General features: G+C 46.3%; 1 protein-coding gene across 6 annotated transcripts in view; it reads right to left on the reverse strand.

Moving 5' to 3' along the window:
* CAMKK1 (calcium/calmodulin dependent protein kinase kinase 1) overlaps window positions 1-18,309 on the reverse strand; it is a 484,479-nt gene that overhangs the window by 73,154 nt on the left and 393,016 nt on the right. For all 6 annotated transcript variants that reach the window (XM_063953693.1, XM_063953687.1, XM_063953688.1 and 3 more), the window contains one exon: window positions 14,139-14,239. In XM_063953693.1, coding sequence (XP_063809763.1) covers window positions 14,139-14,239 — 101 coding nt within the window. The remainder of the gene's footprint in view (window positions 1-14,138; window positions 14,240-18,309) is intronic.

The following is an 18,309-nucleotide window of genomic DNA, read 5'->3' on the forward strand; positions in this document are numbered from 1 at the left end:
CCGGGTACAGCACGTTACACACTTTGCACCGGGTACAGCACGTTATACACTTTGCACCGGGTACAGCACGTTATACACTTTGCACCGGGTACAGCACGTTATACACTTTGCACCGGGTACAGCACGTTCTACACATTGCAGCCACCACCTCAGACCCCCCCCCAGACACAGCGATCAGGGGGGGCAGCGAGGGAGGGTGGTGTCCACAGTGATTGTGCCGGAAAGGGGGGGGGGATTGTGCAGGAAGGGGGTGCCCAGTCATTGAAGGTGTCACTGGAGGGGGTGTCCTGCCTGTGGCGAGTACTCACAACACCATATCGATATTAGCTTATCCAGCCTGTAGCAATGCCCCCCAGCAGCCGCATCTTACCGGCGCCGCATCACACTCCCTCCATCCCTTCCTATGTAATGAGCCAGGCGAGGAGCGGACAGAGCAGCAGAGTAGCCGCTGCCCCACTCACTGTCCCGTCTGCCAGGCTGTGTGGACAGCACCTCTCACTCGCAGCGTCGGCCCCGTATCCCGCGGCAGCGCACAGACGGGTGAGGACAATGAGGAGGACGGATCACACACTGACAGCGCATTGCTGTGCAGCGCAGCGCGTCCTCACCTTTAAATTCAAACCTGGAATCCGCAATGCAGCCGGCACAGAGAGCGCTGCTAAATCCCTGAGTCTCAACCCCAGGCCAGGATTCGATTGCTGTCACCCGGAGCCCAAGGAGGAGGATTCAAGCTGCAGAGCGGGAAGAGAAGTCAAGACGGAGGCTGCCGCGGTGATTAGATGAGAGGAAACGCTGCCAGCAGTGATTGGTTGGGGACACTGCTGGCTATGACTGGTTGAAGAGACGTGTGATGCTGCCCGCAGTGATTGGTAGGGGAGACACAGCGCGTCCCGCAGGACCCCCTCATTTTTCAAAACTGAGTCCCCCACTGCCTATAACGCGTAAAATACGCGTTATAGCGCGTTTTTGCGATCACTGACACTGCGTCTTTAATGTGACCCAAGGTCAATAAAATGCTATCCTTATCTAGGGTGTCAATGTCAGATGACAAGTGTCTGCCCATGAAGCAATTGCGCTACCCACCCATGCCGACGCTACTGCCGGTCTGAGCAAGGCACCCGTATGCGTCTAAATTGATTTTAAGGTAGTTTCCTGTCTGCGATCAGCAGGATCCTTGAGGGCTGCCGTGTCTGGAAACGGTAGCGCCACCTTTTTGGACAAGTGCGTTAAAGCCTTGTCCACCGTGGGTGAGGATTTCCATCGTAACCTGTCCTGTAAGGGGAAAGGATACGCCATAATAATTCTCTTGGGAATCTGCAGTTTCTTGTCTGGAGTTTCCCAAGCTTTTTCAAGTAAGGCGTTCAGCTCATGAGATGGAGGAAACGATACCTCAGGTTTCTTTTCCTTAAACATGCAGACCCTCGTGTCAGGGACAGAGGGGTCCTCTGTGATATGCAAAACATCTTTTATTGCAATAATCATATAATGAATGCTCTTGGCCACCCTTGGGTGTAACCTCGCATCATCATAGTCGACCCTGGAGTCAGAATCCGTGTCGGTATCAGTGTCTGCTATCTGGGAAAGGGGACGTTTATGAGACCCCGAAGGGCCTTGTGACACAGTCAAAGCCATGGATTGACTCCCAGCTTTTTCCCTGGACTCTGCTTTGTCCAATCTTTTATGTAATAAAGTCACATTTGCATTTAAAACATTCCACATATCCACCCAATCAGGTGCCGACGGAGACACCACAATCATCTGCTCTGCCTCCTCCCTAGCCGAGCCTTCCGCTTCAGACATGCCAACACACACGTACTGACACCCCCACACACACTGGGATATACAAAATATGGGGACAGCCCCCGAATAAGGCCCCTTGGAGAGACAGAGAGAGAGAGTATGCCAGCACACACACCCAGCGCCACTGGACACTGGAACAAAGTCCCAGTCTGTACAGCGATTTTATAGATATATAATATACTTACTGCGCCAATTAAATGTGCCCCCCCCCCTCATTTTTGCCCTTTGTACTTGTGTTCAGCAGGGGAGAGTCCGGGGAGCAGCTTCTCTGCAGCTTGCTGTGGAGAAAATGGCGCTGGTTAGTGCTGGAGAATCAAGCTCCGCCCACTCAACGGCGGGCTTCGGTCCCGCTCAAATTCTTTATACTGGCAGGGGTTTATTAATATACTGCGTCCGCAGTATCTATTATGCTGGCCAGTGTCCCTTGAGGTTATTACTGCTGCCCAGGGCGCCCCCCCCCTGCGCCCTGCACCCTTACAGTGACTTATGTGTGTGTGAGTGTGGGAGCAATGGCGCGCAGCATGACCGCTGCACGGTACCTCAGTGAAGATCTGAAGTCTTCTGCCGCCTGTGAAGTCTTCTTTCTTCTTATACTCACCCGGCTTCTATCTTCCGGCTCTGTGAGGAGGACGGCGGCGCGGCTCCGGGACGAACAGCGAGGACGACACCTGTGTTCCGACCCTCTGGAGCTAATGGTGTCCAGTAGCCTAAGAAGCAGAGCCTATCATTTAAGTAGGTCTGCTTCTCTCCCCTCAGTCCCACGATGCAGGGAGCCTGTTGCCAGCAGTGCTCCCTGAAAATAAAAAACCAAACAAAAGTCTTTTCAGAGAAACTCAGTAGAGCTCCCCTGCAGTGCATCCAGTCTCCTCTGGGCATAGGATCTAACGGAGGTCTGGAGGAGGGGCATAGAGGGAGGAGCCAGTGCACACCCATTCTAAAGTCTTAGAGTGCCCATGTCTCCTGCGGAGCCCGTCTATACGGAGCACTAAGAGACAAAGGGACAACACAACATTACTTTACTTTATTGTCATCAATAGTTCAATGAACAATCAACGAAACTAAAAAGCAAGCATATACAGAGACCATAAGAACAGAACGAAAAGAGCACTCCTGAACCCAAGACATTCCCAATTGTCAATTTATCTCGGTCCTATCTGGTTTAACATGTTTATTGCTTTTGGGAAAAAACTACCCCTTAACCGGTTAGTCCGACAAAGAATAGAACGGTAACGCCTATTAGATGGCAACACAGAAAACATCCCCCCATTTGGATGAGATAGATCTCCCAAAATACTTGCCAAATACACCCAAGGACTTTTAAAGCATAAAAGTTTATTGTATACCAGTGGTTCTCAAACTGTGTGCCATGGCATCCTGGGTTGACTCTGCATACTTGCAGGGGCGCCCTGGATTGGTGGTCCAGGACCAATTCAAATCATTTATGGTCAATGTAATATGCAAAACTATTTTGCATTATTGCCACAAAACAGGGCTTTTCATGTGTATGCGTACTCCCGAATTTCACTTATTCAATTGCAAATTTGCGAAAATGGGATTACCACGAAAATTTTGGCAAAAGTAAAAAAAATAAAAAATAAAAAAATGGTAACTCTGCCAGTACCCCCCCAAAAAAAGCTAAACTAACATCAGATAACAGAATATAAGTTTATTATTGGTTATAATAAAAGTATTTCTGGTACTTAAAATGTGTCAAATGGCTGTTATACGCATTTTTTAAAAGATGTATTAGAATTATAGAAGACAAACAATTTCAATAAAATTACTCCCAGACCAAATACTCCCCCCTGTAAGTCTAAAAACACTTGTTACAATCACAAAGCGCCCCAATATACCTGTCCCATACCTTGCACCCCAATTTTCACGATTTCGCACTTTTTCACCTCCAAAATGATGTCACTATTCGTCAATTAAAAATAATTGAGAACTTCTTGCCTAATTAGTCATTTAGCAGGGTGTACCAATACCAACGTTTTTAACTTAAAATAGGGATTTTTTTTCCAACTTTTTATGTGCTCAGAGGTGATCAACTGAAATTTACGGTAAAATTATTTCAAATCCATTTTTCCAGACTGAATAGGCACTTTTTAGCAATTTCTGGTAAAATTGCACTTTTTACCACAAAATCGGCTTTTCGTGGGTAACTGAATTCGGCCCTAAATCTGTAGATTACTGTAGTTTCCAAAATGTTCTGAATCACGGTCTCCTAAAGTATCAGAATTTTTTTCATGGCACCCCTAGGCCAAAAGTTTCTTATACAGAAAAAATACAAAATTAAGTAAATTGGGGGGTGTAACCTAGCTGCTGCAGAGAGTAGACGTGCTGCCCTGGAGCTCCTGAGTGTATAGCTCCTTTTCATCTACTTTCCTTGCTGTTCCCTTCCCTTATTGTCCCATATTACCCCCACGCTTCCTACCATCCCGCAGCAGCCTGTGAGTGGGACCCGCGGAATCGGGGAGAGTCCTTGTACCCTTCCGCGGATTGCGGTCTTCTCACCAGCATGGAGCCGTGGCCTATAGTCCCGTCCCCGGAGCCGGACTTCCGGGGACGGGACGACTGCACCTCCGGTGAGCCCATATTACATACCACTGGCCCCTGGAGTATCCCTGCACTCCCACCCTAATCTGTGCCTCCGTTCCCCTACCTCCGTGTGGGCCCAGACGCTAGGGAGCGACGTTTATAGCCCTGCCTGGCCGGGATCGAGTGGCGGGCACCGGCCAACTTGGACTCTCGTGGTGCAGTGGATATCCCCGTGCACTGAGGTCTGCCCGTGTGAGTTGCCATCCACCACCTGTGACCTCTGCACGTCCGGAAGCCTGCGGTGTCGGGCCGCCTGTCGCGGGACTTCCAGGACATTGCACACAAGCCGCTTCTTTAGACGGAGCTGACCGTGGCTGGGATTCGCTGGCGGCCCCATCCGCAACCTACCCGCTGCTGTCCCTCCACTCTTCACCTTGGTACTCCCTGGGAGACAGAGACGCACTGCAGCGCCACTCCTCTGGCACCTCGACTCCTGCTGCCCGCTGTGACTGAGGCCCTCAGGGGTGGACGACGCTCTTCCAGTTACCTCCCTCCAAGGCTGCAGGTAATCTCTCCACACTCCTCCCTGGCTGGGAATTTCTATTGAATGGGGTGCTCCCTGGTACATACGACCAACTAGAGGTCCTATTCTGCTGCTGCCCTCCTTTTACCTCCTGACTTTACGTCCCAGCACAGCCTCAGCTGGATTGCTCTATACATAACCCACTGGAGCACCCACTGATTGACCTACGTCCCTGTAGCCAGATACCTTTCTCACCACTCTCTTGTGAGGTTTTCAAGGCGGGCGACCTGAGGAGAGCCAGTCGGTTGTTACTCCCTTGATTGGTGGCTGTGTGACAACTGCTTGCTGGCTGGTCCATGACTATGTTGCCATAGCCACCCCCACCTGTTGGCTACTACTACTGCGCTAGCCTTAAAGGGTGTCCAGGCCCCGGGACGAACCTCCACTCCCCTTCACTAAGCCGTGACACTCAATGTATGGCTGCTCAATTTAATCTAGGCATTCTAAATCACTCATGATGCCTATTTTGTGCTAAACCATTCTGCGGCTAAATAGTGTATTGGGGTTCGCTCCTCTCTTGACCATAGTGTCTCTTTGGGTCCTCTCCTGGACGTTTATGTGATATTTCAAGTCTACAATAAGTGGCCCACTGAGCTGATATCTTCTGTCATTGCCAACCTGCCCCTTCCATTTCATTATGTCACAGAGAAATCGCAAAACTCCTGCTCTTGCCAAACCTAGTATTCGTCGAGCATGGGAGAAGGCAGGTTCTGCTTCTCGTAACTCCCCAACCATGGATCAAATGTCTGATACCGAGGATGTTCCGTCACTGAAAGCTTCCCTCACCACCCAAGATATTATAGCTATTGTCACTAAAACCATTCAGACGGAAATGAGATCAGTTCTCACTGAATTCAGAACTGAACTTGCCGACCTGGGTACTCGTACAGACTCCCTGGAATGTAAATTAGCCGAAGTATGCCAGTATCAGACAGTGATTGAACAAGAGCTTGCTGACTTTCGTTCGGATATCGATCTTCACGGCGACCACCCAGAGGATTTGGACAATCTGAATCGCAGAAACAATGTCCGGATCCGCAACATTCCGGAAAGTGTTACATCGGAAGGCCTCCCGGGTTTTCTAGAGGGCCTATTTCTGGATATGATACCCGAGATCCCTAAAGACATGCTACTTCTAGACAGGGCACATAGGGCGTTGCGCCCTCGACTGCCCCCTACTCAACCCCCTTGTGATGTTATCCTGTGGTTCCACTACTACAAAACAAAAGAAAGATTCATGCTGGCAGCTCGGGAACACCAATCACTCACTTATTCGGGCACCCAACTTCAAATCTACCAGGATTTGGCGCCTTCTACACTTAGAAAGCGACAAGACCTTTTACCGCTGTCACCAAGGTTCTCCGTGACCATTCCATTAAGTATAAATGGGGGTTTCCATTCCAACTTCAAGTCACTAAGGATGGCTCCCACCATTCGGTTAAAACCCCTGCTCAAGGCTACAACCTCCTCAAATCTCTTGGCATCTTTGACTCACTCCCTGACGAGATTCGAAATCAGCTCACCACCACTTCTCCTAAGAGACTTATGGCACTTACCCGTGAATGGTCTACTAAATGACAAGCTGAGATGCTGACCGAAGATTCGTAACTATGATCGATTTTCTTTACTATTTCCATCCCTTTTATGATACGTTACCCAGAACATTTAACTTATACTGTACTGTGGTCTGTTACCTACCTGGGACTCATATGCGCTGACTCTTGATGGTCCCGCCTATACACTGGTTAACGGGCCTTGAATTGGTAAGGCTAATATGATGTTTACTGATGAGGGACTGACTCGGGCCATGGAGGTGATGGAAATGTTACAACTGTTTCGTTTCTAGATTTGCCACTTTTTCATTGATGGCTACCTGTCTTTATGTATGTCTGTTAGTTCTACGTTATCGTATGGTTGCTGTCTGCGTAATAGTCATCTTAACTTCTTTTAGTTATGTTACTGTTTAAGTATTGACCTATTCTCTCTATACCCCTTACACTAGCTCGCAGAATATCTTTATTCTCTTTTCCTATGATCTTACTCTTGCTTATTGTTTACTGTTGTTGGCGCTACCCCCCACTACGAAGGGACTGCCCACTTGGCATTAACCCTTTCCCTTTTGGACCCAACCCGCTCTCAGGACAGGGTCTACCCCTTGAGTTTATTCTCACATTTCCCTTAACCCGTTTCTATTTTTGTTTCTTTAACACCCCATTAATTTTCCCTAGTCGGCCCAGTCATTGGTTGTTTATCTCACTATACTCTAATGATTATTAGAAAAAAGAAAAAAGTGACTGATTGCGCTATTTCTCCAGGTGCGTATATCAATAAAAAGCCCGCTATTCCCCATGGTCCTTTCGGAGTTCCCAGCATCCACTGCGGACTACGAGAAATAGATTTACCGCTGCTTCTTCTGGAATTTGAAAGTACATTACTCTTTGAGGAAGCACCTGTGTGCGAAACGCGTTAGAGAATTGCCTTTCACCCTGCCAAGTGATCAGCGACATTGTTTGGGATCAACCCTGCCGGATTGGGAGCTAAGGACAACCAACAAGACCTCCTACACACCTGCCGCTCCAGCTGAACTGCAATCAAAGGAGACGCGGCTAGCAAGGTGGAGAGTCCATTCTGAAAATTGTCCACATACAAGCGGCCCCACTCACGTTGAGGGTTAGAAACCATCCAGCACCGCTACCACCACGGAGGACGGACGGGGAGAAGGAAAGCAAACCAGCATCGCTGTGCACGGCGAGGATCTCCCCATCACGTCTGCATCCACGGACACGGTGGTAAGCGGCTCAATTTAGAAACTGTCAGTGTATGGACTTTGCAATTATATGAATGAGAACTGTGGTCCTATGCTAAAGACTGAGTTCTAATACAACGAAGATAAGCAATATTCAATGTTGTGGAAACTGTGTCTTTAAACAAAGAACTGAGCTTTCACCTTGGAAAATCACCGTTTAAACGTTGTGGATACATAAATTATGTTGCATTTTAATCCAGGAGTGTAACTATTAATTGTCTCTGATAGATTTGAGCACTGGTTGTCTAAAACAGAGAAATATCATCATTTTTATTATTATAAAATAATTTTTTAGAATGTGCCCCTAATGAGTATGCATACTTAATTTTTTATTATATTGTTGTATGAGATATAACGTTTGTACTAAAATAAACACTAGAGAAGTGAAAAGCACGTGTTTTTATTCATATACGCACCTGGAGAAATAGCGCAATCAGTCACTTTTCTTTTTTCTTGTGTAGCTTCTTGATCAATGTTTTGATCAAGTTTTAGCTGTACGTACACAGGTACAGCTGGACAAATATTGCAGCTCTAAATTTATAAATCTCAAATTAAGAGTAAATAATACAATTAACAAATTAGCGCCTGGATCAGGGTTGTTTTTTCTAATGATTATTACCCTCCGTGACTTTGAAAGTACTGTCCATTAATGTCAATGGCCTTAATTCTCCGACTAAACGGTCCATGGCGTTTACATTTTTTGCCCGACACAAGCCGGATATAATCTTTTTACAAGAGACTCATTTTAAGGTTCCCCACCCTTCTTTACAATGTAAGCAATATCCTCGCCTTTTTTATTCTACGATGTCAGCCAAGCGCAGAGGCACTGCTATTATGATCCACCGTGACCTCCCCATAGTTATTCAGGACTCAATTTTAGATGATAGTGGCAGATTTGTAATCCTCTCTGGTACCCTCAATCAAACCCCCATCACCTTAGCATCGATATACGCCCCAAACATGCAGCAGGGGTCCTTTTTTAGGACATTCTCTGACCATCTCTCTAAACTCTCAAATTCTTGGGTCATTGTGGCTGGTGATTGTAACGCTACCCTGGACCCTCTTTTTGATAGATCTCACTCTAGCATGGGGACATCCTCCCAAGCGAAATTGTCTAAACTTTTAAAGTCATGTATTACCTCCCACAATTTGTTTGACGGTTGGAGGAATCTATACCCATCTGCTAGGGGCTACACGCACTATTCACCCCAACATGACCTAAACACTCGTATTGATTATGTTTTTGTGGATCGCGATTCCACCCAAACCCTTTTAGGGGCTCAAATTATTCCGACCACTTGGTCAGACCATTATGCGATCACAATGGATTTTGCTACCCCTTATAAACCCTCGCCCACACGCACGTGGCATCTAAATGAGTCACTCCTCCTTAAACCCTCCAACATTGCTCAAATTAATGACACGATCCTCAATTATCTTACTGACAATGCTTCTCCTAATATAACGCCTGCTATTTTATGGGAAGCTCATAAAGCCACACTAAGGGGCCTCCTCATTAATCTTTCTTCAACTCAGAGAAAGATAGAATCTGAGGTAATCACTGACCTGGAAACAGAACTAGCCTCTTTAACTCTCCTTCACCAACACTTTCCCAAAAAACGTCTCTATCTCAAGATTCTCTCGCTTAAAGGACAACTATCCCAAATTCTCACCAAAAACTATTAAATCACTCTTATGGATCCACCAGAGGTTTTATGAAAAATCAGATAAAGCAGATACTTTATTGGCCCATCGTCTACGTGCAAAACGTACACTCAACCGCATCCTTGCCTTGAAGTGCGCTGATGGATCCATAACTTGTGACCCTAAGATAATGGCTTCACAATTTCAGGACTATTATAAATCCCTCTACAATCTCCCTTCAGATGTCTCTACTGCTCCACATCACATCTCCACCATTCAACAGTACCTTTCCTCTTGTCGCTTACCGACACTCACTGCATCGGACCTAGAAACGCACAACGCCCCTATATCTCACAAGGAAATTCTCGATACAATTAAGCAGCTCTGCCGCTCTTCCGCCGCGGGCCCAGATGGCTTTACCGCTATCTATTATAAAAAAATTCTCAATCCCTTCTTCCTATGCTCCATTCACTTTTTAACTCGCTATTAGAAGAGGGATCGCTAGATGCAACCACCACCAGGGCCAACATCATAGTCATTCCCAAACCCGATCATGATCCATTGGAAATGAAAAATTACAGGCCTATCTCACTTTTAAATACAGACCTGAAGTTATTCGCCAAGATCCTCGCAAATAGACTTGCCCCATATCTTTCGACATTAATACATACGGACCAAGGTGGTCATTCCGAGTTGTTCGCTCGCTGACGTTTTTAGCAGAATTGCGATCAGGCTAAAAACCGGCAGTTCTGCGCATGCGTATGGGCCGCAGGGCGCATGCGCTAAGTACTTTCATACAAAACTATGCAATTTTACACAGGGCCGAGCGACGCATTTCAATCGCTCTGCTGATCGGTGAGTGATTGACAGGAAGTGGGTGTTTCTGGGTGGTAACTGAGCGTTTTCCGGGAGTGTGCTAAAAAACGCAGGCGTGCCAGACGAAAACGCAGGAGTGGCTGGGGAAATGGGGGAGTGGCTGGCCGAACGCAGGGCGTGTTTGTGACGTCAAACCAGGAACCAAACAGTCTGCAGTCATCGCAATCTAGGAGTAGGTCTGGAGCTACTCAGAAACTGCAGGGAAATATTTAATAGCAGAACTGCTAACCTTTCGTTAGCAATTCTGCTAAGCTAAGATACACTCCCAGAGGGCGGCGGCCTAGCGTGTGCACTGCTGCTAAAAGCAGCTAGCGAGCGAACAACTCGGAATGAGGTCCCAAGTCGGTTTTATTCCTAATCGGCAAGACTGCGGACAATACTCAACGACTTATTAATCTTATTCACCTCTCCCATAAGGAATCCCTTCCGACCCTGGTGGTGGCCCTTGATGCAGAAAAAGCCTTTGATAGACTAACTTGGCCCTTTATCCAACAAACTCTACAGAATATAGGAATACATGGTGCCTTTTATAATGCTCTTATCTCGCTCTATCAAAATCCTTCAGCCTCTATTTTAGTTAATGGTTTATCCTCCCCACCTCTACCTATTAGAAATGGCACCCGTCAGGGTTGTCCACTTTCTCCCCTACTTTTCGCCCTGGTGATGGAACCATTAGCGGCAAAAAATCAGACTAAACACCAACATTTTGGGCATTTTGGTGGGGAACCATGAATTTAAAATAGCGTTATACGCGGATGATGTCATCTTAACCCTGACCGACCCATGCATATCCCTGCAACATTTATTTGAGGAGATTAATGCTTATAGTCATCTATCTAATTATAATCTCAACACTGACAAAACGGAAATTTTAGATTTACACATACCTCCGCAAGATTTACGCCTCTTATATTCCTCTTACCCATTTAAATGGCAATGTAATAAGCTTAAATATTTAGGCATTTACCTGACCAAATCTTACTCAGCGCTTTACGCAGCCAATTTCCCAAGGCTAATTTCATCTATAAACACTAATCTGGTCACTTGGAATACATTTTTTATCTCCTGGTTTGGGCGCATCGCTGCATTTAAGATGAACATACTGCCACCATTATTATATCTTTGGCAAACCCTCCCGATCTACATCGCCACTAAGATACTGAAACGGAACATTTCTAACTTTGAGCAGGGAAAAAGCCCAGAGTCAAAATGCGACTACTTCAACAACATCGTACATCGGGTGATCTGGGTATGCCGGATTTTGTTAAGTACTATCGTGCTACACATTTGGCCACCTGTGTTCACTGGCACTCACCTCCTCAGCATAGAATATGGACACGTCTTGAGGCACACACACTGAAAATGTACTCACCCTCAACCCTATTGTGGAGCTCGCCCCGCTCTCGCCCGACCTCTACTCTAATATTACAGACTATACTCTACTCTTTATCGATTTGGGACCTCTGCACTCATTTCTATCAGCTTCGCTCTCAAAATCCTTATCTAACCCCCTTATGGAATAGTGTAGAGTGTACCCGGGCAATGATCACCTCGCATTCAAACATTGGGCTGCACACAACATTCTCTTCTCACTGGATATAGCCCCTCTTTCCTCGTTCCCCTCATTTGTGGATTTGTAATCTCGCTTCTCGCTCCCTCATTCAGTTTTCTATCAGTTTTTGCAAATACGCCATTTTTATAATACCCTTTCTAAAACCGCTCACCCCGCAGTTACTACTACCTTTGAATCCTTGTGTCGCGGTCCTCATTCAACAAAAGGGTTATGATCACGTATCTATCAGATATTACTTGCACATAATGTCCCCCCTAAGGAGTCTCAAGAACTAGCTTGGGAAAGAGATGTGGGAGAAACTTTAACCGTCAAAGAGTGGGATGACATTAGACAAGAAATTGCTAAGAGCTCTAGATCTGTTCGTATTGCTGAAAACTCTTACAAAATATATTACCGTTGGTATTTAGTGCCTTCTTGGCTACAATCTATGTATCCTGCTTGCTCTGATAGATGCTGAGGACTTTGTGGGAAACGGGGAACCTTGCTGCATGTTTGGTGGTCCTGCATACTGATCCACCGATACTGGCGACAGATCCATAAACTAATCTTGGATGTCACGGATGTAGTTGTCCCCAATTCCCCCCTATATTCTTTACTCTCCCGTCCCATTCCTGACATCTCGAGCCAACAGCTTAAACTTATTAAACATCTTTTGAACACAGCTAAATGCCAAATTGCAGCAAATTGAAAATCCACAACCCCTCCTACTTTATCCACCACTGTTAATGCTATCTGGTTCACATATAAACTGGAACGCATTACGGCTGCCCTTCATGATTCACCAGATAATTTTATTAAGACTTGGACGCCTTGGACATTACACTTTCACGCAGAACCTCCATTGACGACCATTTAGCCCATTAATTTCATAAACTCTGGATTGATATTACAGACAACCTCGACTGGCCAACATCTCTCTTTTATTGTCTATCCCCACCGTCACCCCCCTTTTTTTTTCTCTTCTGCGTTTCACCATATTTTTGTTTTAATTTACTCATAATGTTACTTATGATAACTAGTTGGAAGGGTTGTTATGAAACTTGATGTTGATATGTCTTGTCGAAACCCATTCCCCTGGTATCTTATATGCTCCTCAATTCTTATTATTGTTTACTTGTTGTTATACCTACAAAAATCAATAAAACGATTTTACAAAAATAAAATAAATTAAAGTAAATTGTGTTTATAAGTTATCCTTAGGGGGGAATTCAATTAGCTGTGGTCAATTACTGTGGCTCCCAGTTTGTGAACTTGTATGTGTAAAAAAAAAAATGTACTGAAGACTATATGGAAGTGGCAGTTTAATCTAATTAGGTGACATTTAAGCGCTAACAAAAATAAAATCCCCCAAAAACTTCCCCTTCAAGAAACCAAAAGTTCAAATAAACCCTGACTACGGTCTGCTATAAGCAGCAGATTGTGGAACATTTGGGTCGTGGTGGTAGCATCACATTTGCACTGTGATAACAGATGGTAAGTGAAGGTAGATATTAACATTGTGGCTGCCCTCCAAATATTTTCCTTGCTCGCTCCAACTGCTGAAAATATTAGAATGCAAAAATGTGTTTTGTGCAAAAGAATAAGGAGCATCTATGAATTGAATAAACTGTAATAGCATGAAAACAAAACAACTAAGGCATCAAGTAAAATTCCCACCACATTTTTGACAGGTTGATTTACAGAAAGCTATAGACACAAGCAAAGACAGCAATCGCTCATATTTATTATTCTCTTACAAATGGGGCATTAATAAATCAATTTGTTAGACTTGCAATCTCCTTTAAAAAGTCACACTGTATTATGTCTCATTTCTACAGCTCTATATTAGTTTCTATGGTCTCTTGGTGGTAATGGAGTTCAGAAGGAGAGAGAATGTCAATTTACACCAATCCCTGATTTCTTGGTGGCTTTAGACTTACACAAACCTCAATAAGGTATAAAGCTTAATTCTGGAAATGAAATAGGCAGAATAACAGAACTGCACTGAAAATGACCTTAGCATACAGACTATGCAACCATGTCAGATAAACTGCATATTGATGTAAAAAGAAATTGCATAATAATAACCTATTCAGTGGAATGAGGCAGCAAAAGCGGGACTTGAAGATTGTATTTCCGGAGTTTGCGCCTCTGAGAAATAGCCTTGAATGACATTTTTGCTCATCTCTATCAGGCTCACACATAACTCACAACAGCCCCTCAGTAGTCACGATGTAGGTTAAACATTAAAATATTACAAAATGTAGAACAAATGAAACTAAACAGTTTATGCATCATAATGAATGATGCAGTGAAAGGATGTTGCTCTGTTAACTTACATTAAAAGGTTTCCTGGAGCAGACATTGATCTTTCTTCTCTCCTTGCACATTCAAATGGATTTCCAAATGAGCGTTTCCTCAGCATTGCTTTCACTAAAATCTACAAGACAGCAAACATGTCAATACAAGAACCTGCACACAAATACAAGTGGACATTGCTTTAATATGCCTAAGTTGCTGTGAAGCAAGAGGCCCAGCCTATTGTAATACTGTAAATTAAATACCATAAACTGTGAATATATAACATTTAGTACACTGAGGTAAATATGTGTTGGCTATAATATGGAAGGCTATAATATGAAACTCTGGGGGTCATTCCGACCTGATCGCTCGCTGCAGTTTTTTGAAGCGCAGCGATCGGGTCTGAACTGCACGTGCCTGCGCATGCCGGATGGCCTAAGGCCGTCGTTTCCTAGCGATCGCCTCTGCCTGATTGACAGGCAGAGGCAGTCGCTGGGCGGGAGGGGCGGCGCAGCATTTGTCTGCCATTTTGGGGGCGCGGTCCGGCAAACGCAGGCGGGGCCGGACCGTGCGGGGGTGGGCCGCAGCAGCTGCGTGACGTCACACACAGCTGCTGTGACCAGGGGCAGCGAGGAGCAACTCCCGGTCAGCCACAGGAGCTGCGCTGGCCGGGAGTTACTCAGCAAGTACAAAAGCATTGCCACTGTGTGATGCTTCTGTACTTGTGCAGAACAGGGGGGTGGACAGACATGTTGGGCGTCCCCCTGCATGTCTGGGAACATGATCGTAGCTGCTACGATCAACTTGGAATGACCCCCTCTGTGTGTAGACTAAGCAATGGATAACATTTAGCCAGAGGTTCCCAAACTTTCTTGAATCACAGTGCCTTTGTTTCATGGCGCTTCTTGGCCAAAAGTTTATTATCGAGAAATTCAGCAAAAATCATAAATTTGCTTGCCTGTTATTCTTAGGTACAGTTATGTGATGGTGGACAGGGTTATACTTCTGTTAGTCCACGTATATTATGATTGGCAGCCACCAGCACCGGTTTGCCTCTCACATTGGATAAAAATAATTAAATTTGGCACTGGTACCACCAACCTGTGGCAGTTTGGGAACCACTGCATTAAGGTATGAATTTCCTCCCAAGTGCTTGAATTCAAGAAGGAAAATAGGATAATTACGCCTCAAAGGACTAAGTGCACCAGGAAGACCGTTTTACATTTGTATGCCACAGATACACAAATCTGTGGGTCTCATCTACTAACCTATTGTCCCCCATTGCATACTGTACATATGTGCTATATTAAGGTTTTCTTGGCAAAGAGATGTTCGGTGGTGCATACATGTGGTTCTGAGTACTCCGAAATCCCTCAGAAACCCCTCTGATGGGCCAAGTGTTTGTTTTACTCAAATGGAGACAGCTGTGTGCGTCTCTACAGGGGAGTGGATGGACCACGATTGGAGCTGCACCCCCTCGCAGCTGTAATGCTTTGATTTGTGGATCTGTCTGAAGTTAAAAATACAAAGCTTCATCTTGTTAGCCATGCCCCCTCAGCATAGGCCAACAAATCACGGCATTATGGCCACAAGGGGGAGGGCACTGAGGTGCAGGGAGATCAATGGTGGTGGATTCTGACTACAAAAATTATTATAATATTTCAGAGATGATATGAATAATACACAATTATAGTCAAAACTCTGGAGTGTACTCGAGTATTATAAGTGAAGCTTTGCTTCCCCTGCCTTCCCTGACCGCATGTCACTAGGGTTGTGCCTAATGCCACAAAATGTCTGCCCCATCAGCAACCTGGCAGTAAGGGACTGTGTGTGTGTGTGTGTGTGTGTGTGTGTAGATATAAATAGATATTTTTATAAAATGACATGGTACAGATGCAGCCTTGCTCATCATTGCCGCGATGCGTACGCATAGGCATACGCATCACAGCAAGCTGCAGTGAACACCATGCTGAGACTAGTTGAAGTTGCCATTTTCTACATAGAAGCAGGCAAACTAGTCACGCCATCCATACTGCGGATGGATGAGCGCGATTTCATCAGGTATAAGATAGATAACATGACGTGCATTATTCCCAACAACCGTACACTTCCCAGCGTAACCGCACCCTCAATTGCTTCCAACTATCACACTACCATCTGTAAACAAATCCAACTGTAAAACATCACTCACAGAGACACTACTCACAGAACAGCAGCCTACCTCTGCCTCACTGACAAAGGCCCATCCCTGCCTCACTGACAGTGGCATATCACCACATCACTGACAGCGACCAACCCCTGCCGCACTGACAGCGGCCCATCCCCGCCTCACTGACAGCGGCCCATCCCCGCCTCACTGACAGCGGCCCATCCCCGCCTCACTGACAGCGGCCCATCCCCGCCTCACTGACAGCGGCCCATCCCCGCCTCACTGACAGCGGCCCATCCCCGCCTCACTGACTGCAGGCCATCCCGGCCTCACTGACAGCAGCACATCTCTGTCTCACTGACAGCAGCCCATCCCGGCCTCACTGACAGCAGCACATCTCTGTTTCACTGACAGCAGCACATCCCTGCCTCACTGAGAAGTGGCATATTCCGACCTCACTGATAGCAGCCCATCCCCGCCTCACTGACAGCGGCCCATCCCCGCCTCACTGACAGCGGCCCATCCCCGCCTCACTGACAGCAGCCCATCCCGGCCTCACTGACAGCAGCCCATCCCGGCCTCACTGACAGCAGCCCATCCCGGCCTCACTGACAGCAGCCCATCTCTGTCTCACTGACAGCAGCCCATCCCGGCCTCACTGACAGCAGCACATCTCTGTCTCACTGACAGCAGTACATCCCTGCCTCACTGACAGCAGTACATCCCTGCCTCACTGAGAAGTGGCATATTCTGGCCTCACTGACAGCAGCCCATCCCGGCCTCACTGACAGCAGCCCATCTCTGTCTCACTGACAGCAGCCCATCCCGGCCTCACTGACAGCAGCACATCTCTGTCTCACTGACAGCAGTACATCCCTGCCTCACTGACAGCAGTACATCCCTGCCTCACTGAGAAGTGGCATATTCTGGCCTCACTGACAGCAGCCCATCCCGGCCTCACTGACAGCAGCACATCTCTGTCTCACTGACAGCAGCACATCTCTGTCTCACTGACAGCAGCACATCTCTGTCTCACTGACAGCAGCACATCTCTGTCTCACTGACAGCAGCACATCTCTGTCTCACTGACAGCAGCCCATCCCGGCCTCACTGACAGCAGCCCATCCCGGCCTCACTGACAGCAGCCCATCCCGGCCTCACTGACAGCAGCCCATCCCGGCCTCACTGACCGCATCCCATCTCGGCCTCACTGACAGCAGCACATCCCTGACTCACTGACAGCAGCCCATCCCGGCCTCACTGACAGCAGCCCATCCCTGACTCACTGACAGCAGCCCATCCCGGCCTCACTGACAGCAGCACATCCCTGCCTCACTGACAGCAGCACATCCCTGCCTCACTGACAGCAGCACATCCCTGCCTCACTGAGAAGTGGCATATTCCTGCCTCACTGACAGTGGCACATCCCTGTCTCACTGACAGCAGCACATCACTTCCTCACTTGTCAAATTGACAAAGTGTGTCAATTTGACAGCTCTAGATATCCACTGAATTTAAGGGGTCCTAGCAGGTGCTTTCTGTAAATCACATGACACAGTGTATATCATTTCACTGTCACTGCTGGAAAATGTGCATTCTTATTGTGTACTTAGTGATGAAACTATATTTCAGGACATTGCAAAGAATTTCAATAAAATGACTACCTGTTTGAATATTTGAACTGCACAGACATTCTTTCATGATTTCATCTCACTGAACTGTAGGGATTAACAATTTGTTCCTTCATTCGCACAATCTTCAACACCAACCTACTGTACCTGTAATAAAACCCTTAATTCTCATAGCGTTAAGAATTCTTAAAAGATTATTGGTTACATATTGCTAACCCAGAATGTTATAAATGAGTAGTGATGTAGGTTATATTAGAGGCCAGGTGTATCTGCCATCATTTTGGTACCCTGATACAGTACTCACTAAAGGGGCCTAGATTACAGAATAGATACAGGGGGAGATGTATCAAACCTTGGAGATAAAGTAGAGAGAGACCAAATAATCAGCTTCTGTCATTTTAAAGGCTGTGCTTGAAAAATGACAGATTC

The sequence above is a fragment of the Pseudophryne corroboree genome, chromosome 2 (genome assembly GCF_028390025.1).
Source record: "Pseudophryne corroboree isolate aPseCor3 chromosome 2, aPseCor3.hap2, whole genome shotgun sequence".
Classification (NCBI taxonomy): domain Eukaryota; kingdom Metazoa; phylum Chordata; class Amphibia; order Anura; family Myobatrachidae; genus Pseudophryne; species Pseudophryne corroboree.